Raw genomic sequence first — 18,836 nt, 5'->3', positions numbered from 1 at the left:
CAGCTATGAGTAACGGCTGCTCCCTATACATAGTGCGCAGACAGTAAGACGGATATCACTGTTCACTCAATATTCAGTCGCAATGCACCCATCGTTCGCCTCAAATGTCTATAAGGGTCTACTCAAGCCTGATAAACAAAAGGAATTATCGTAGTCGCGTATCAACATGGCGAGTTTTTACGGACTGCCCTCAACAAATACGAACACAGTTGCCAGCGAACATTAATCAGTTTGAAGAGTATAAACATCCACCGAAAACTTCTAATACCAGTTCTGTTCAATTGTTTTCATTTGGTGGGACAACTTGTAGGCTCTCGATGTCATTTTATAGCTTACTATATTTGTAATCTAAGAAGCGCTCACTCACGTATCTGTCTATGTATGTGTCTATTCGTTGCAGAACGGCTTTCTGTCGGCCGCGCCCCACGTTATAAGTGCGGGCGGCAGTCTGTTCTTCGGATGGCTCACCGATTTTGTGTTCCGGAAGGGCTACATATCCAAACTTCACGGATTTCGCATTATAAACGGAATGGGTAAGTTCAAGCCGATCGTTCATTGTTTTAGAAACCAAATATACCACAAGACAAACATAGTTTTGTATGTTGCATTTAAACTCCGCTAAGTCGCGCGTGGCAAAACAAAATTGCTCGTATACGAATGAACTGTTTGGCAGCGATATATACTGATAAAATTCGCTCGAGCTTCCAGCTGCGTCAAGTGGTTTGCGCACTCTGATGCCATCATATTTTTTGTACGATGGAGAGAATATTTGAACCAGACGGACGACTAATGGGTCCCCTTAGCGACGGCTAAGGGGAGCCCATTAGCTCCATTTGCAGCCAACCTGTTTACGGAGCACTTTGACGACATTGTCCTGGACATGGCCCCTGCAGAGTCTAGTTGCTTTTAACGTTTCATCGACGACACGTTCGTTATCTTGTGCCGTGGACTTGGAAAGATGGGAGAATTTTTGGATCACATCAAGGATATCCGTGGCAACATTAAATTCACCATGGGGGTAGAGACAGATGTACCTTGCTGTTCCTTGACGTCTTCATCCGCCATGAAGCAAATGGATATCTCAACCACAGTGTTTGCTGGAAACCCACCCACAACGGACCGATATCTGTACGCTATCAGCTATCACCATCCGTCACTGAATCGTTCTGTTCTGAGGACCTTGGTGCATCAAACGGAGGCCGTCTCAGAAGCTGAAAACCTGCCAAAGGTACCGAACTACTTACGGAAAGTATTAAAGCAAAACGGCCACAACTATTGCCAGATTTCTCAAGCCATCTTTCCGAACACACGTGAGCAGGAGGACCCCAAGAAGGACTCGAAGAAGCTTCCATTTTTGCCACTCTGTAGCTCAGTAACAGGAAAAATATCTGGCTCCTAAAGAGGCATAAGTTCGATTCGGTCATCAGGGTTCCAGCAAAAATTCGACAAGTCATGAGGCCTGTGAAAGACGACGTAGACCTCGGAACGCCAGGTGTATATAAAATACCGTGTGGGTGTGGAGAGTTTTATGTTAGACTGTGTGTACTACTGAACAGCGCTGTGTAGAACACGAGAGATGCTTTCGTCTTCGTCACCCTTACAAGAGTAGGCCGAAGTTGAAGAAATTAGTCGTGGAAAATCAGTACACAAAGAAATTAGATACAGCAGTACTAAGATACAGCAATAACTATTAGCTCAGTAGGCAGTACAGTTGAAGAGGAGATCTCAGAAACGGCAATTACAGAAGTTAGAAAGAAAAACGTAGGTACAAAGAAGATAACAACGAAGAAACCATGGATAGCAGAAGAAATTCTTCAGTTGATCGATGAAAGAAGGAAGTACAAAAATGTTCAGGGAAATTCAGGGATTCAGAAATAGAAGTCGTTGAGGAATGAAATAAATAGGAAGTGCAGGGAAGCTAAGACGAAATGGCTGCATGAAAAATATAAAGAAATCGAAAAAGACATGATTTTCGGAAGGACAGACTCAGCATACAGGAAAGTCAAAACAACCTTCGGTGACATTAAAAGCAAGGGTGGTAACATTAAGAGTGCAACGGGAATTCCACTGCTAAATGCAGAGGAGAGTGTGAATAGGTGGAAAGAGTACACTGAAGGCCTCTGCAAGGGGGAAGATTTGTCGGATGTGATAGAAGAAAAAACAGGAGTCGATTTGGAAGAGACTGGTGATCCAGTATTAGAACCAGAATTTAAGAGAGCTTTTCAGCACTTAAGATCAAATGGCAGAAGGGATGGCTAACATTCCATCAGAATTCTAAATTAATTGGGGAAAGTGGCAACAAATGATTATTGGTTCAAATGGCTCTGAGCACTCTGGGACTTAAAATCTGTGGTCATCAGTCCCCTAGAACTTAGAACTAATTAAACCTAACTAACCTAAGGGCATCACACACATCCATGCCCGAGGCAGGATTCGAACCTGCGACCGCAGCGGTCACGCAGTTCCAGACTGAAGCGCCTAGAACCGCACGGCCACACCAGCCGGCAAATGATTATTCACATTGGTGTGTAGAACGTATGTGTCTGGCGACATAACATCTGACTTTCGAAAAAATATCATTCATACAATTCCAAACACTGCAAGTGATGACAAGTGCGACAATTATCGCACAATGAACTCAACAGCTCATGCATCCACGTTGCTGACAACGATAATATAAAGAAGAATAGAAAAGAGAATTTAGGATGTGTTAGATAAAGATCAGATTGGCTTTAGGGAAGGTAAAGGAACCAGAGAGGCAATTCTAACGTTGCGGTTGATAATGGAAGCATAACTAAAGAAGAATCAGGACACGTTCATAGAATTTGCCGACCTGGAAAAGGCGTTCAACAAGTAAAATGGTGCAAAGTGTTCGAAATTCTGAGACAAATAGGGGTAAACTATAGGGAGAGAGGGGTAATACGAGTCAAGAGGGAATAATAACGAAGTACACGGATTAAAAGGGGTGTAAGACAGGGATGTAGTCTTTCGCCCCTACTGTTCAATGTGTACATAGAAGAAGCAATGATAGAAATAAAAGACTGAGGAGTAGAATTAAAATTCAAGGTGAAAGGGTATCATTGATTCGATTCGTTGCTGACATTGCTATCCTGAGTGAAAGTGAAGAAGAATTACATGCTCTTCTGAATGGAATGAACAGCCTGAGTACAGAATATGGATTGATAGTAAATGGGAGAAAGAGGATTTTAAACCACTTGAGGTGGCCTGAAGGTCGAGCGAATTTTATCAAAAATTCTTCACTCCCTTTAGTGGCGACCTCCAGTGCTCATGACTCGCAGATAGTAGTCTTTTAATTTCTTATCCCACAATAGCGTGCAATTTTGTTCTTTAATTTATCTCTTGCGCTGTATATTCACTTTATTTCACTATGTTTTGCCGTTGGTTGACGTACTGACACACAGATTGTATATAAACATGTATCAGAAACTTTAGAGATTTATACTTTCCATCAAAACATTGCAAAAAGGTCATATGAACTTGCGACTGAAAATTCTTCGTTAGATAGGTACGACATGATTTATTATGCATGGCACAAAAATGATACGTTCACCTGACACATTTACATTTACAGAGCGTGGTCGAAGTGACCCCGTGATTCCATGTATCACCTGAGCCTGCGTTCCATACTTTGCCACACGTTGAAGAAAACTCCTTATGTGTTGGGTATTTGGTCAGATCCCTTTTGGATACGCTTCCTCAGAACACCGACATTGGGTACAGCAATCGAATACGCCAATAAATTTATATGTCCCAGACTGTGTGCTGTCCCCCCTCCCCCACCAAAAAGAAATCTATTGGATTCAAATGTGGTGATCGGATAGCAGAACCCATTCTACCAATCCTTCGGAAACTGGTTATCGAGATGCAAACTAATTGTCTGCGGAGTACCATCGTGCATAAACGACATTCGGTCGATGACTCTAGGTTCGTTATCGAGTAAATGAAGCACCTCATTTCTGAGAAACTGCAGTTACGTTTGTCCACAAAACGTTGTGAAAAGAAGAAGGGGCTAATGAGATGGTCACGAATAATTCCACCCCAAACGTTGAGGCTGAACCTCTGTTGGGTTCTGTCTTGTCGCACGTAATTAATGTTTTCATAAGCCCTGACGTGATTGTTATGATAAGTGCAGATCCCACCCCGTGAAAAGCCAGCCTCACCAGTGAATAGGGTACGTGCTTAGTACTGCACAAAAACAGCACACTGGAATAACGCGTGTTGACAGAAAGTCACTTTTGTCTCAAATCCTACCTCAACTATTCCTTGCACTCGTTGAAGGTGATAAATATTCTTAACATTTTGCTTTTATTGGAAAAAGTAGCGCAAATTGTGACTTGTTATTCTATTACTTTGTATGAGTTTCACTCGGCTGAAACTTTTTTGTACTAGTTCAAATGCACCATTATCCGCTTAAAAGGATTGAGTTTTCTTAACTTGCGTCACAAAGGAAACTGGACTATTACTCACTCATTCCAAAATACATTTTTAAATGTCGACTGTAGCGTGTCATTCAGTGGGGCTCCATAACTAAAAGTACGAAACATGTAATTCCGCAGGGTTGTGGAAGAGAGACATTTTTCTTATAAAACCTTCTTCTCTGTCAAGAACAGCGTTCCCGAACCAGTGTTGTGCACAGCGTTGGTGTTCCACGGAAAGTGAGCAAGTGCTCCGCGAAAAGCTTTATCGACTATTTTAAAAAATTTTGTTATGATTTCTTTGTTGTTAGTTATGATTTAAAATAGACGTAATCACTGAATAAATAAGTTTTTATCATTTTTTAAGTTAAGTTTCTTTAACCTTCACAACAAGCAAGGGATTCTGTCAAAGTACCAGGATTCTTAAAGTGTTTCCTCAGAGGAAAAGTTTGGGAATCGCTGCTCTAGAGTTTTAACGAATTCATTCGTCACTCCTAGAAATATCGATGTCACATCTACGATTAAAAATCGTTTACTGCGTATACCCTGTACGTTATATTTCTTATGTTTTTTCTGTTTCACATTTCTGTGGTCCATCTTTAATGCTACTGCAGGTCTAGGTGGCAACCAAAGCTACAGGTAAATAGTCCTTTAACACCTGCATGCATATAACTAATCATATCTCTGAAAGAGCACAAATATCATTATTTGATGAAAGAGAAGTCCTAACCGTAAAGTAAAAATATGTTTCTTTTGGAGACTATCTTCCGCAGTAATGTTAATGAAAATTATTATTTTGCTTTACCAATCCTAAGTTTACCTCAAATTAAGAAAATATTTTAACAGACGGTTTTCGCTTTGTTGATAAAAAGTCAACAGAAGTGATTCTATAAACATTCTGAATAAATAATCCTTTTTGGTATTTCGGTTACAATTAAAAATAGCTTTATCTCAGAATACGCTGTTTTCTACTAGATAATATATCGTTTGTTACTGTTTTCGACATGTCCTGATTTTTTAAACTCTGAACCGAATGCGATAGCATTTAAATACGCTGATGGTTGCTGTGAACTCAGATTTAATGCCTATCATTTAGTATAATTGTTCTACAATTCATATAGTAGGATTGTTGGTTGCAGTAGACCTCACAACAATTTTCTACATCACTGCATATTTAGACTGCCATGCACTTTCACATCTTTTTCCTCTTCAGCAGTACGCAATAAATCTTTTTGTGTCTTATTTTTCTCCTCAGTTGGAGATATGTGCATCGGGGATTATGTCCATGTTTCTACCTGAAGTCTTATAGGGGCAGCACTCGATGATGCACTCTGGCGAACACAGTACTCAGTTAGCTCTACTCTCTAGCAGTCGCTTTGCAACGCTGATCCTAGATTCGGTGTAGCATATGTTCTTCCTTCCCATTGACCTTTCAATACATAATGAAGAAGGTAAAAAACATATTTCTATACACCTTCCCTGTGTGCCGCATGACTGGAAAGAGAACTGCCCTCTGGTCTTGACGGACTATGCAACCCATATCCTTCTGCAGAACGAAACTTTCACTCTGCAACGGACTGTGCGCTGATACGAAACTTCCTGGCAGATTAACACTGTGTGCCTTCACAGAATCTCTCCTGCAGACTTTGCAGAACTAGCACTCCTGGAAGAAAGGGTATAGCTCTCCTGCCGAGCTTGCAGAACTAGCACTCCTGGAAGAAAGGATATCCTTTCTCCCAGGAGTGCTAGTTCTGCAAGGTCTGCAGGAGAGCTTCTGTGAAGTTTGGAAGGTTGGAGACGAGGTACTTCCGGAATTAAAGCTGTGAGGAGGTGTCATGAGTCATGCTTGGGTAGCTCAGACGGTAGAGCACTTGCCCACGAAAAGCTAAGGTCCCGAGTTCGAGTCTCAGTCCAGTACACAGTTTTAATCTGCGAGGAAGTTTCATTTCCTTCTGATATTCAAGGGCACTTTGAACTTCAGAAACTACATCACTGAAAGGCAAACACTCATTTCATTACTATTGTTAAAAACAGTATTAACAAGCTTCTGTGAACCCTCCTCATTACTACCACGACCTATTAACTTCGCCACCTTGATTGTTTGCTAAGATCACCTACCACGTGACACACTTGCCCTGCGTTTCAGTTTACAAAACATTTAAGAACCATCTATTACCTAGAAATTGAACTACAAGTATGATTTGATAAGTCTTGTTTTGTGAAGAACTCATCTTACTTCTCGACATCGTCTGTTTTGAGGAATATTCACTAGGTTCAGCGATCCTCCAGCTTTTTCGTCCCGTCGGAAAAATAGATTCTGTCAAACTGTGCGAAGTTCTCGATGACTGCAACTATCACTTCTTCTTTTTATGAAAATTTCTTCCCAGCAAGCCAAAGTTTCAAATCAGGCAACAGGAAGAAGTTACTTGGGGCTAAGTCTGTTGCGTAGGATGGATGACGAACCAATTCAAAGCCCAGTTCATGCACTTTCGCCATTGTAATCTTAAACAAAGAGTATTTCATCTCAGATTCAAGAGGAGCAAAAACCTAGCTGACAAACAAAAACTGAACGAAGCGAAAATGACCTGCAGAGCACTGATGACTGGTGCAGGCTCTGGCAGTTGACCTTGAAAGTAAATAATTGTAACATATTGCGCACACATAGGAAAAGAAATTCACTACTGTACAGCTACACTACTGATGACAGCGTCTACCGTAAAATATCTAGGCGTAATTATCCAGAGCGATCTTAAGTGGAATGACCAGATAGAACACATAGTTGGAAAAGCAGTCACAAGACTCAGATCAATCGGAAGAATCTTATGGAAATGTAAGTCAGCCACGAAAGAAGTGGCTTATAAGGCGCTTGTTCGCCCGATCTTTGAGTATCGTTCATCTATCTGGATCCCTATCAGGTAGGACCGATAGATACAACGAAGAGCTGCGCGTTTCGTCACGGTATCGTTTAGCTGGCGAGAGAGCGTTACGGAGATGCTAAACAAACTCCACTGGCAGACGTTACAAGAGAGGCGTTGTGCATCACAGAGAGCTTTACTATTGGAATTTCGGGTCAGCACTTTTCAGGAGGACTCAGACAACATACATACATCTCGCTTCTTGACCACAAGGACAAAATTCGAGAAATTAGACCCAATACAGAGGCTTACCGACAATCATTTTCCCCACGCAGTATTCGCGAGTGGAACAGGGTTGGAGGGATCAGATAGTGGTACCGAAAGTACCCACCGCCACACACCATTAGGTGGCTTGCGGAGTATGATGTAGATCTAGATGTCATCGCTGATGTGTGAGATGGTGCATTATCCTTTGAAAGAGCACCTGTTTGCGTGCCAGCTGTTGTCTTTTATCAGCCAATGTTAAGTTTCAAACGATCCAACAATGAAACATAATAGGATCCACTTATGGTTCTCCCTTCTTCCAGATAGTCTATGAAGATTATTCCTTGAGACTCCCAAAAAACAGTGGCCATCACCTTACCAGCTGACAAGATGGTCTTTCCTTCTTTGGTGCACTTTGACCATTCTATGTCCATTGTTCTGACCCTGGTGAATAACGATGTATCCAGATTTCCTCAACAGTCACAAATCGGTGCAAAAAGCTTTGCGGATTGCGATCCATAACTCTACCCTATTATATTTTATTGTTGGATCGTTTGAAACTTGCATTGGCTGAAAAAATACAACAGCTGGCACGCAAAAAACTGTTCTTTCAAAAGATAATGCACTACTCCACACATCATTGTGTTGAAATGTTGTACCTGATGCGTTCTTGGTCGACTGTTGGCAATCGCGCCGCCTACCTTGCACACAGATTCTGCAGAACCAGTTCTGTGTGGGCGATATTAAGCGTTCGCTCACTTGAGGTGCCTACAGCCTCAGCAATCTTATGTATTTTTATTTATTGATCTTGCATTACCATATAATGGATTTTGTATATGGTTCAGCTTGCGGTGACCACGTTTAAATTCGTTAATCCAAAAGTTAATGGTCTTCAATGATGGTGCAGAGTCCGCGTGATCTTCATCCAATTATGTTTTGATTTGCCCAACCTTTCAATAGGAAATGCTTAATAACATCCCGAAACTCCGTATTCTCCATTTCCAAACGCAGTCGACACACTGACCAATGTAGACGGCTGTCAAGAATGAACTGTACGGTATACATAGTTGAAATTCGTTACACGACCCTCAGAATAGTCAAGTTTACCAACCGCGAAGGTACAACAAAAATGTTCCATTCTTTCATAGAAATTTACCAGACTTATCAAATCACAGTTATAGTGACGCGCGATATTTGCGAGCTGAGCGCTTCATACGATTTTAAATGCTGTCGCAACTTCATGTGACTGGCCGGTGTGGCCGAGTGTTTCAATGCGCTTCAGTCCGGAACCGCACTGCTGCTACAGTCGCAGGTTCGAATCCTGCCTCGGGCATGGATGTATGTGATGTCCTTAGGTTAGTTAGATTTAAGTAGTTCTAAGTCTAGGGGACTGATGACCTCAGATTTTAAGTCCCATAGTGCATAGAGCCATTTGAACCATTTTGAACGGACTTTATGTGACTACAGCTCGTCATTTGATGCGATTAAGTAGTCGAGACAAAGGTTAATTTCTCTGTCATCGATGTAGACATTTCATCATCTTCTGACTGATGAGAAACGGATCATACTGTTGTTAAGTGGTCCAAAGCAATCATCACTAAATACTGCAGGCGACGATAAGACTGAAATCGGCTTTTTGCAGGTACTCTGGTGCCGACAGCGACGCTGATCGTGGTCTCGCAGGTGGGCTGCAACGCGCCTGTGATCGTGACTGTGCTGGCAATCAACGGCTTCTTCATGTCCACCCACTGCTCGGGGCCCTACATGAACATGCATGTCATCGCACCCAACTACTCCGGGACGGTTGTCGGCATTGTCAACACATTCGCCAACCTGACAGGGATCGTCGTCCCGTATATTGTCGGCGCCTTCACCAGCGCCAATGTACGTCATCATTTCTCTAGTTATGTAACTAACATGTAGTCTAAGTAAACACACACGCACATACACAGGTACAGGCTGACAATTATTGAACTATACAAAAAAAAAACTAAATTATTTACAAACTACGACGTGCACACACTTTATTCGACATGTAAATATCGCTACAGATATTCGGATTTAGGTTATGACATATTCGATATGTCTGCCATCATTGGTTATGATGTGGCACAGACAAATAATGAAATACTGCATGACCCGCTGACGTATCGGAACATCGATGCTGTCGATGACCTGAATAGGTGTTTTCAGATCAGCAGTGGTTTTAGGGTTGTTGCTGTACACCTTGTCTTTAATACATCCCTACAGAAAGGAGTCGCATGTGTTCAGATGCGAAGAATGTGGCGGCCAATCGAGGCCCGTGCCAGTTGCTTCTGGATACCATAGAGCCAGAATGAGGTTCCGAAAGTGCTCTTCTAGGACACCAAATGCTCTCCTGCTTTGATGGGGTCGAGCTCCGTCTTGCAAGAAACCACATCTTGTCGAAATCAGGGTAACTTTGGATAATGGGGATGAAATCATCTTTCAAAACCTTCACATACTGTTCGGTAGTCACTGTGCCATCAAGAAATATTGCACCGATTGTTCCGTGACTGGACATTGCACACCACACAGTCACCTGTTGAGGGTGAAGAGACTTCTTGATAGCGAAATGAGAAATCTCAGTCTCTCAAATGCGCCAATTTTGTTTATTTATGAATCTATCCAAAACGAAAGTCGCTTCGTCGCCAAACCAAACCATACTAATTCCCATCACGCCCCACGGCCAACTGTGCAGTTTAAACGTTCTAATGCAAACCGTTCCGAAATTATGACGATTTTATTTTATATAGTTCAATAACTGTCACCCAGTACATACGCACGCATGCATACGAAACACGTGCAGGCAAAGATATCTTTTTTTCAGGCGATTACCACTTGAGCTCGTTAACTGGCTCCTTAAATCGATGTAACGAACAGTTAAAAAGAAAGAAAGTAAACTCTTTGTTATTTCAAACATAAACGCCACAGCTGTTAATACATTTATCCCACTGTCATACAAGACGGTCAATCATGACAGAAAAATGTTTGCGGTTGCCTGCGGAACCATGATTGTACCCATGTGTGCACGTCTTCGCACAAAACAAGTCGGCAGCAACGAATATCTTTCTTCAGGGCACCAAAAACGTGGAAATCGCATGGAGAGAGATCGTGACTGTGTGGAGGGCTTCCCAGCGAAACTTCTGCGGCGTCGTCGAAACAACCTTGGCAGGAGAGCATTGCCCAGCAACAAAATGCCGTCCGTCAACATTTCTGGGCGTTTGGACTCGACGGCGCGCTTCAGTTTTTGCAAGGTGGCCATGTACCGCTGCGCACATCAACAGACAGCATCATTCTGTTGTAGGATAATGTCCGAACACATGGTGTCGTGGATGTTTCGACTTCACTGTGGAAGTTTCTGTGGGAAGACCTTACACATCCTCCATACAGTCCCGATCTCTCCCATGCGATTTCCATATTTTTGGAGCCCTGAAGAAAGACATTTGTGGCTGTCAATTTACTTTGGACGAAGAGCACCACGCCTGTGTAACAATCATGGTCTGGCGGGCTATGACAGACATTTTTACACCAAGGCATTGATCATCTTCTCTCACAATGGGATAAATGTACAGGGTGACAATGAACTATATGAAATAAAATCGTTATAACTTCAGAACGGTTTGCGTTAGGACGTTCAAACTGCATGGTTGGCCGCGGGGCATGGTGGGAATTAGTATGCGCATGTGGATGAGAAGAACCATGGACCTTGCCGTTGGTGGGGAGGCTTGCGTGCCTCAGCGATACAGATAGCCGTACCGTAGGTACAACCACAACGGAGGGGTATATGTTGAGAGGCCAGACAAACGTGTAGTTCCTGAAGAGGGGCAGCAGCCTTTTCAGTAGTTGCAGGGGTAACAGTCTGGATGATTGACTGATCTGGCCTTGTAACACTAATCAAAACGGCCTTGCTGTGCTGGTACTGCGAACGGCTGAAAGCAAGGGGAAACTACAGCCGTAATTTTTCCCGAGGGCATGCAGCTTTACTGTATGGTTTAATGATGATGGCATCCTCTTGGGTAAAATATTCCAGAGGTAAAATAGTCCCCCATTCGGATCTCCGGGCGGGGACTACTCAGGAGGACGTCTTTATCAGGAGAAAGAAAACTGGCGTTATACTGATTGGAGCGTGGAATGTCAGATCCTTTAATCGAGCAGGTAGGTTAGAAAACTTAAAAATGGAAATGTATAAATTAAAGTTAGACATAGTAGGAATTAGTGAAGTTCGCTGGCAGGAGGAACAAGACTTTTGGTCAGGCAAATACAGGGTTATAAATACAAAATCAAATAGGGGTAATGCAGGAGTCGGTTTAATAAAGAATAAAAAAATAGGAGTGCGGGTAAGCTACTATAAACAGCATAGTGAATGCATTATTGTGGCCAAGATAGACACGAAGCCCACGTCTACTACAGTAGTACAAGTTTATATGCCAACTAGCTCTGCAGATGACGAAGAAATTGAAGAAATGTATGATGAAATAAAAGAAATTATTCAGATAGTGAAGGGAGACGAAAATTTAATAGTCATGGGTGACTGGAATTCGATAGTAGGAAAAGGGAGAGAAGGAAACGTAGTAGGTGAATATGGATTGGGGGAGAGAAATGAAAGAGGAAGTCGCCTGATAGAATTTTGCACAGAGCACAACTTAATCATAGCTAACACTTGGTTCAAGAATCATAAAAGAAGGTTGTATACATGGAAGAAGCCTGGAGATACTGACAGGTTTCAGATAGATTACATAATGGTAAGACAGAGATTTAGGAACCAGGTTTCAAATTGTAAGACTTTTCCAGGGGCACATGTGGACTCTGATCACAATCTATTATTGGTTATGAACTGTAGATTAAAACTGAAGAAACTGCAAAAAGGTGGCAATTTAAGGAGATGGGACCTGGATAAACTGTGTAAACCATAGGTTGTACAGAGTTTCAGGGAGAGCATAAGGGAACAATTGTCACAAATGGGGGAAAGAAATACAGTGGAAGAAGAATGAGTAGCTTTGAGAGATGAAGTAGTGAAGGCAGCAGAGGATCAAGTAGGTAAAAAGACGAGGGCTAGTAGAAATCCTTGGGTAACAGAAGAAATATTGAATTTAATTGATGAAAGGAGAAAATATAAAAATGCAGTAAATGAAGCAGGCAAAAAGGAATACAAACGTCTCAAAAATGAGATCGACATTGAGTGCAAAATGGCTAAGCAGGGATGGCTAGAGAACAAATGTAAGGATGTAGAGGCTTATCTCACTAGGGGTAAGATAGATACTGCCTCCAGGAAAATTACAGAGACCTTTGGAGAAAAGAGAACCACTTGTATGAATATCAAGAGCTTAGATGGAAAACAAGTTCGAAGCAAAGAAGGGAAAGCAGAAAGGTGTAAGGAGTATATAGAGGGTCTGTACAAGGGTGATGTACTTGAGGACAATATTATGGAAATGGAAGAGGATGTAGACGAAGATGAAATGGGAGATGCGATACTGCGTGAAGAGTTTGACAGAGCACTGGAAGACCTGAGTCGAAACAAGGCCCCGGGAGTAGACAAAATTCCATTAGAACTACTGACGACCTTGGGAGAGCCAGTCCTGACAAAACTCTACCATCTGGTGAGCAAGATGTATGAGACAGGCGAAATACCCTCAGACTTCAAAAAGAATATAATAATTCCAATCCCAAAGAAATCAGGTGCTGACAGATGTGAAAATTACCGAGCAATCAGTTTGATAAGTCACGGGTGCAAAATACTAACGCGAATTCTGTACAGACGAATGGAAAAATTGGTAGAAGCCGACCTCGGGGAAGATCGGTTTGGATTCCGTAGAAATATTGGAACACGTGAGGCAATACTGACCATACAATTTATCTTAGAAGCTAGATTAAGGAAAGGCAAACCTATATTTCTAGCCTTTGTAGACTTAGAGAAAGCTTTTGACAATGTTGACTGGAATACTCTCTTTCAAATTCTGAAGGTGGCGGGGGTAAAATACAGGGAGCGAAAGGCTATTTACAAGTTGTACAGAAACCAGATGGCAGTTATAAGAGTCGAGGGACATGAAAGGGAAGCAGCGGTTAGGAAGAGAGTGAGACAGGGTTGTAGCCTCTCCCCGATGTTATTCAATCTGTATATTGAGCAAGCTGTGAAGGAAACAAAAGAAAAATTCAGAGTAGGTATTAAAATCCATGGAGAAGAAATAAAAACTTTGAGGTTCGCCGATGACATTGTAATTGTGTCAGAGACGGCAAAGGACTTGGCAGAGCTGTTGAACGGAATGGGCAGTGTCTTGAAGGGAGGATATAAGATGAACATCAACAAAAGCAAAACGAGGATAATTGAATGCAGTCGAATTAAGTCGGGTGATGCTGAGGGAATTAGATTAGGAAATGAGACACTTAAAGTAGTAAAGGAGTTTTGCTATTTAGGGAGTAAAATAACTGATGATGGTCGAAGTAGAGAGGATATAATATGTAGACTGGCAATGGCAAGGAAAGCGTTTCTGAAGAAGAGAAATTTGTTAACATCGAGTATAGATTTAAGTGTCAGGAAGTCGTTTCTGAAAGTATTTGTATGGAGCATAGCCATGTATGGAAGTGAAACGTGGACGATAAGTAGTTTGGACAAGAAGAGAATAGAAGGTTTCGAAATGTGGTGCTACAGAAGAATGCTGAAGATTAGATGGGTAGATCACATAACTAAGGAGGAGGTATTGAATAGAATTGGGGAGAAGAGAAGTTTGTGGCACAACTTGACTAGCAGAAGGGACCGGTTGGTAGGACATGTTCTGAGGCATCAAGGGGTCACCAATTTAGTACTGGAGGGCAGCGTGGAGGGTAAAAATCGTAGAGGGAGACAAAGAGACGAATGCAATAAACAGATTCAGAAGGATGTAGGTTGCAGTAGGTACTGGGAGTAGAAGAAGCTTGCGCAGGATAGAGTAGCGTGGAGAGCTGCATCAAACCAGTCTAAGGACTGAAGACAACAACAACAGTCAACAAGTAAACTAGCGCCTTTGGGAGACTGAGAATCAGCAACGGGTGACTGTGCGGAGTGCAATGTCCAAGGACGGAACGATCGGAGCGATATTCCTTGATGGCACGGTGACTACCGAACGGTGCGGGAGATGATTTCGTCCTCATTATCCAAAGTGAACCTGGTTTCGAAAATATGTGGTTCATGCAAGACGGAACTCAACCCCATCGAAGCAGGAGAATGTTTGATGTCCTGAAGTAGCACTCTAGGGACCGCGTTCTGGCTCTGGGGTACCCACAGGCCACTGCCATGGGTCTCGATTGGTCGCCAAATTCTCCAGATCTGAACACATACGACTCCTATTTCGGGGCTGTGTTAAAGACAAGGTGTACAGCAATAACCCCAAAACCATTGCTGAACTGAAAACAGCTTTTCAGGATGTCATCGACAGCATTGATGTTCCGACACTTCAGCGGGTCATGCAGAATTTCACTACTCTTCTGTGCCACATCATCGCCAATGATGGCAGGCATATCGATCATGTCATAATCTAAATCCGAATGTCGGTAGTGACGTTTACATATTGAATAAGGTGTGCACACGCCTTAGTTTGTAACTAATTTACGTTTTTCCCACGTAGTTCAATAATTGTCACCCTGTATTAACAATTCTGGCAAATACTTCTGAAATAATAAACAGTTTACTTACATTTTTTCTACCTGTCTCGTTTTCAATTGCCGCCCTTTATAACTCTGCTATCTGCCTTATAGTATACAGTATTCCTTTACAGCTGGATGTCCGTACGAGCACAGATACCAAACTCAAAGTAGGTTGGAAGAAAATTTACTCCAATCCATTAGGGAAGAAGAATTCATCCTTAGGGATACATTTACATGCTGTGATCTAGAATGCATCTGAAATTTCAAGCTAATCCTAATGATTAAGTAATACATGAGGGGTGTTAAATAAGTAATGCAACACTATTTTTTCTCAGCTACTTTCGGTTGAAGTGGAATTTGCTGTGGGACATCGTTCAATATTTCCGCTGCAGCCCCCCATAGTTTCATGAAGTTACGATAGGTGACAGCACTATACATAGCCTTCAAAATGGCGTCTGTAACGGAGGTACGTTCCAAGTGGAGAGCTGTCATCGAGTTTCTTTTGGTGGAAATCCAGAGCATCGCAGATATTCATAGGCGCTTGCAGAATGTCTACGGCGACAGGGCAGTGAACAAGAGTACAGTGAGTCATTGGGCGAGGCTTCCGTCATCATCGCAACAAGGTAGCGCATCTCCCGTGTGCCAGCTGGCAGTTGTGACTCTTGCGATGTCAGAACGTGCGGACACCCTCATTCGAGGTGATCGACGGATCTCAGTCGAACTCCTCATAGCACAACTGTAGGCCTCTGTTGACAGTGCTGACACAACCGTCCCCCAGTTGGGGTGCTCAGGTGTGTGGCCGCTGGGTTCCTCGTCGCCTAAGAGAAGACCATGCAGAGCAACAAAGGAACATCTGTGCGGGGTTGATTGCGTGTCACGGTGGAGGTTATTGATGCAGCAAGACGTTGGCTCGGACATTGACCGGTAGAGTGGTACCATGCGGGCACACAAGCCCTCCCAAGAAGGTGGTGTAAGGCCGCTGCATTGAATATACATTATGTTGAAAAAATAGGGTTTTATGACTAGTGGTATTTTAGAATCATGAATAATACCAACCTGCTATCAGAAAGAAATGTGTTGCTTTACTTATTGAACGCCCTTCGTACTTTGGAAACAATTTTCTTCATAAGCCTGATAAATCTTCAGCACTCCATAAAAAAATAAAAATACGAAGAAAGAAAGCAATACATGACTATAATGTTACGAGTAAATAGCGCAGTTAACCCCATGTGAAGAACGAAATGAAGTAATCTTAAAAAAAAACTATTGGACGAATAAAAGTGGTAGTTCAACAGGGTGATTTTGCTAAATGGAGCAGCGCGGGATTAGCCGAGCGGTCTAGGCGCTGCAGTCATGGACTGTGCGGCTGGTCCCAGTGGAGGTTCGAGTCCTCCCTCTGGCATGGGTGTGGGTGTGTGTGTGTGTGTGTGTGTGTGTGTGTGTGTGTGTGTGTGTGTGTGTGTGTGTGTGTGTGTTTGTCCGTAGGATAATTTAGGTTAAGTAGCGTGTAAGCGTAGGGACTGATGACCTTAGCAGTTAAGTCCCATAAGATTTCACACACATTCGAATTTATTTATTTTTTTTTTTTTTTTGCTAAATGGAGATGAACTGCAGGAAACTATCCCTGAGACGATAAGGAGGAAAAATGTTCATATGTACGTCTGGCCGGAAATATATTCCACTTGAAGGTGCAGACAAAACATCTTGGAAAGCGATCCCAGTATCAACACCAGGGAGGTGACCCACGGCATAGTGTGAGCCAGACGACCATGTGGAACATTCTACAAGACAACTGACACCATTCGTATCATTTGCAGCTCTTATTATCTAAATAGTTGCATCCATGGGGATGGTTTTGTCACTGGTTCGTCCCACAGGCCACCTTGGTAGTGGGGTTCCTGTCACCCATGCTATTAACAGACGAGGCTACTTTCACGAGGGGCAGTTTCGGCTAACCTTCGCAGCTCCCACATAAAGGCTACAGAGAATCCCCATCGTATGGAGGTAGCGAACTATCAGTATCAGCTCATTCTCAATATTTGAAGGGGACTGTCGGCCACCTACTCCTAGAGCAAGTCATCCTTCCACAACGCCTAACAGGCAAGGCATATCTGCGCTTCCTGTGGGTAGCCTTGCATGCTCTGCTGGAAGACGTGCCTTTAGTGGTACGAACGGTAATGTGTCTATTGCCTGCCTGGTTAGCAGAGAGGTCTAACGCATGGCTTTCCGGAGTGGGAAGGAGCGCCTGGTCCCCGGCACGACTCCGCCCGGCGGACTTGTGTCGAGGTCTGGTGAGCCGGCCAGTCTGTGGATGGTTTTTAGGTGGTTTTCCAGTTGCCTTGGCGAATGCGGGCTGGTTCCCCTTATTCCGCCTCAACTACACTATGTCGACGATTTCTGCTCAAATAAGTTCCCCATGTACGCGTACACCAACATTACTCTACCACACAAACATAGGTGTTACACTCGTCTGGTGTAATACGTTCCCTGGGGGGGAGGTCCACCAGGGCTGAACCGCACAATAACCCTGGGTTTGGTGTGGGGCGGCGGAGGGGTGAAGTGGACTGCAGCACTGCGGCTGCAGTGGGGACGGAGCCTCTTCGTCGTTTCTAGGTCCCCTGTTAACATACAACATGCAACAACATAGAATGTGTCTATTGCATGATGGTGCTCCAACTCACTGCCCAGCTCATTGATAATCCTATTCCACATGAGATATTCTTTCTGTCAAATTTATACGTTAATTCTGTATTCACATTTTTTGTGTTGATCCAGTTTATTAATCGTACTTATTGTAAATTCACATCAGATCTCCGTATTTTCAGACCAGTGAGTCTACTTCTCTTCCACCAAGTTTCCAAAGACTGTAACTTTCGGCGGGCACAGTTCGTGCACCGTGACAAACTGCAATAACTGCACTAATACGGCACATGAATATTAAACATTGATACAACGTTCATTTTAAGTGGCAAGTACAGAATTTAAATATAATCTACAATCTTTCTCTGGTAGAATAATGCATTTGCAGCCATCTTGCTACACCATCAAGTGAGGGCATGGGACACTGTTGTTGATGATCTGATCTATGGTTGGCACATTCGGATAAGAGATCCTGTGGTGCTGTCGGAGAGGAATCTGATTAGTAAACCTTCTCTCCTTTGATACCGACTTTCCGGAGATCCATATATTTTCTGAAAGCATATGTCAAAAACAGAAAAACTGTGAAATCGTAGGGGTAGAGAGACAAACGTTTAGGAGCTACAGGAACCACAAATTATCAGTCAAGTGTTGCAAACTTGGAATCAAAAGTCGCTAAAATGCTCGTTTCACGTGTTTATATGAACTAATAATATGGTTAGAAGTTGGAGATCTCAACATAAAAGATGAAACAACTCGCGGAAAAGAAACGATGTGCGTTGGGCTGTTGAAAATGTGATTTATTATTTGCTGACTTCAAACAAAATCTATTACAAGAGACAGTCAATGAGCAATTCATCAAATAAACAGTGAGGCGGGCAGAAAGACAATTCACAATGGCTATGTTTTACAATAACGATAACCTCACACTTTGCACACCCATCATTTGTCAATGAATGGAGGCAGGTGCATTCGCCATTCCAGGTTCGTCTTCCAAGTATCCGCT

At 42.8% G+C, this 18,836-nt stretch overlaps 2 protein-coding genes across 2 annotated transcripts in view; both read left to right on the top strand.

Annotated features, from left to right (window-relative positions):
• The window catches only part of LOC124780939 (28S ribosomal protein S31, mitochondrial), a 250,757-nt gene that overhangs the window by 127,668 nt on the left and 104,253 nt on the right, over positions 1–18,836 (top strand). The gene's annotated exons all lie outside the window — the stretch shown is intronic.
• LOC124778645 (sialin-like) overlaps positions 1–18,836 on the top strand; it is a 93,546-nt gene that overhangs the window by 66,330 nt on the left and 8,380 nt on the right. The window contains exons 5-6 of the mRNA XM_047253658.1: positions 401–533; positions 9,198–9,439. Coding sequence (XP_047109614.1) covers positions 401–533; positions 9,198–9,439 — 375 coding nt within the window. The remainder of the gene's footprint in view (positions 1–400; positions 534–9,197; positions 9,440–18,836) is intronic.

This window comes from Schistocerca piceifrons, chromosome 1 (genome assembly GCF_021461385.2).
Source record: "Schistocerca piceifrons isolate TAMUIC-IGC-003096 chromosome 1, iqSchPice1.1, whole genome shotgun sequence".
In the NCBI taxonomy this organism is placed as follows: domain Eukaryota; kingdom Metazoa; phylum Arthropoda; class Insecta; order Orthoptera; family Acrididae; genus Schistocerca; species Schistocerca piceifrons.
Note: the sequence above shows the minus strand (reverse complement) of the source record. Positions and strands in the feature narration are given on the sequence as shown.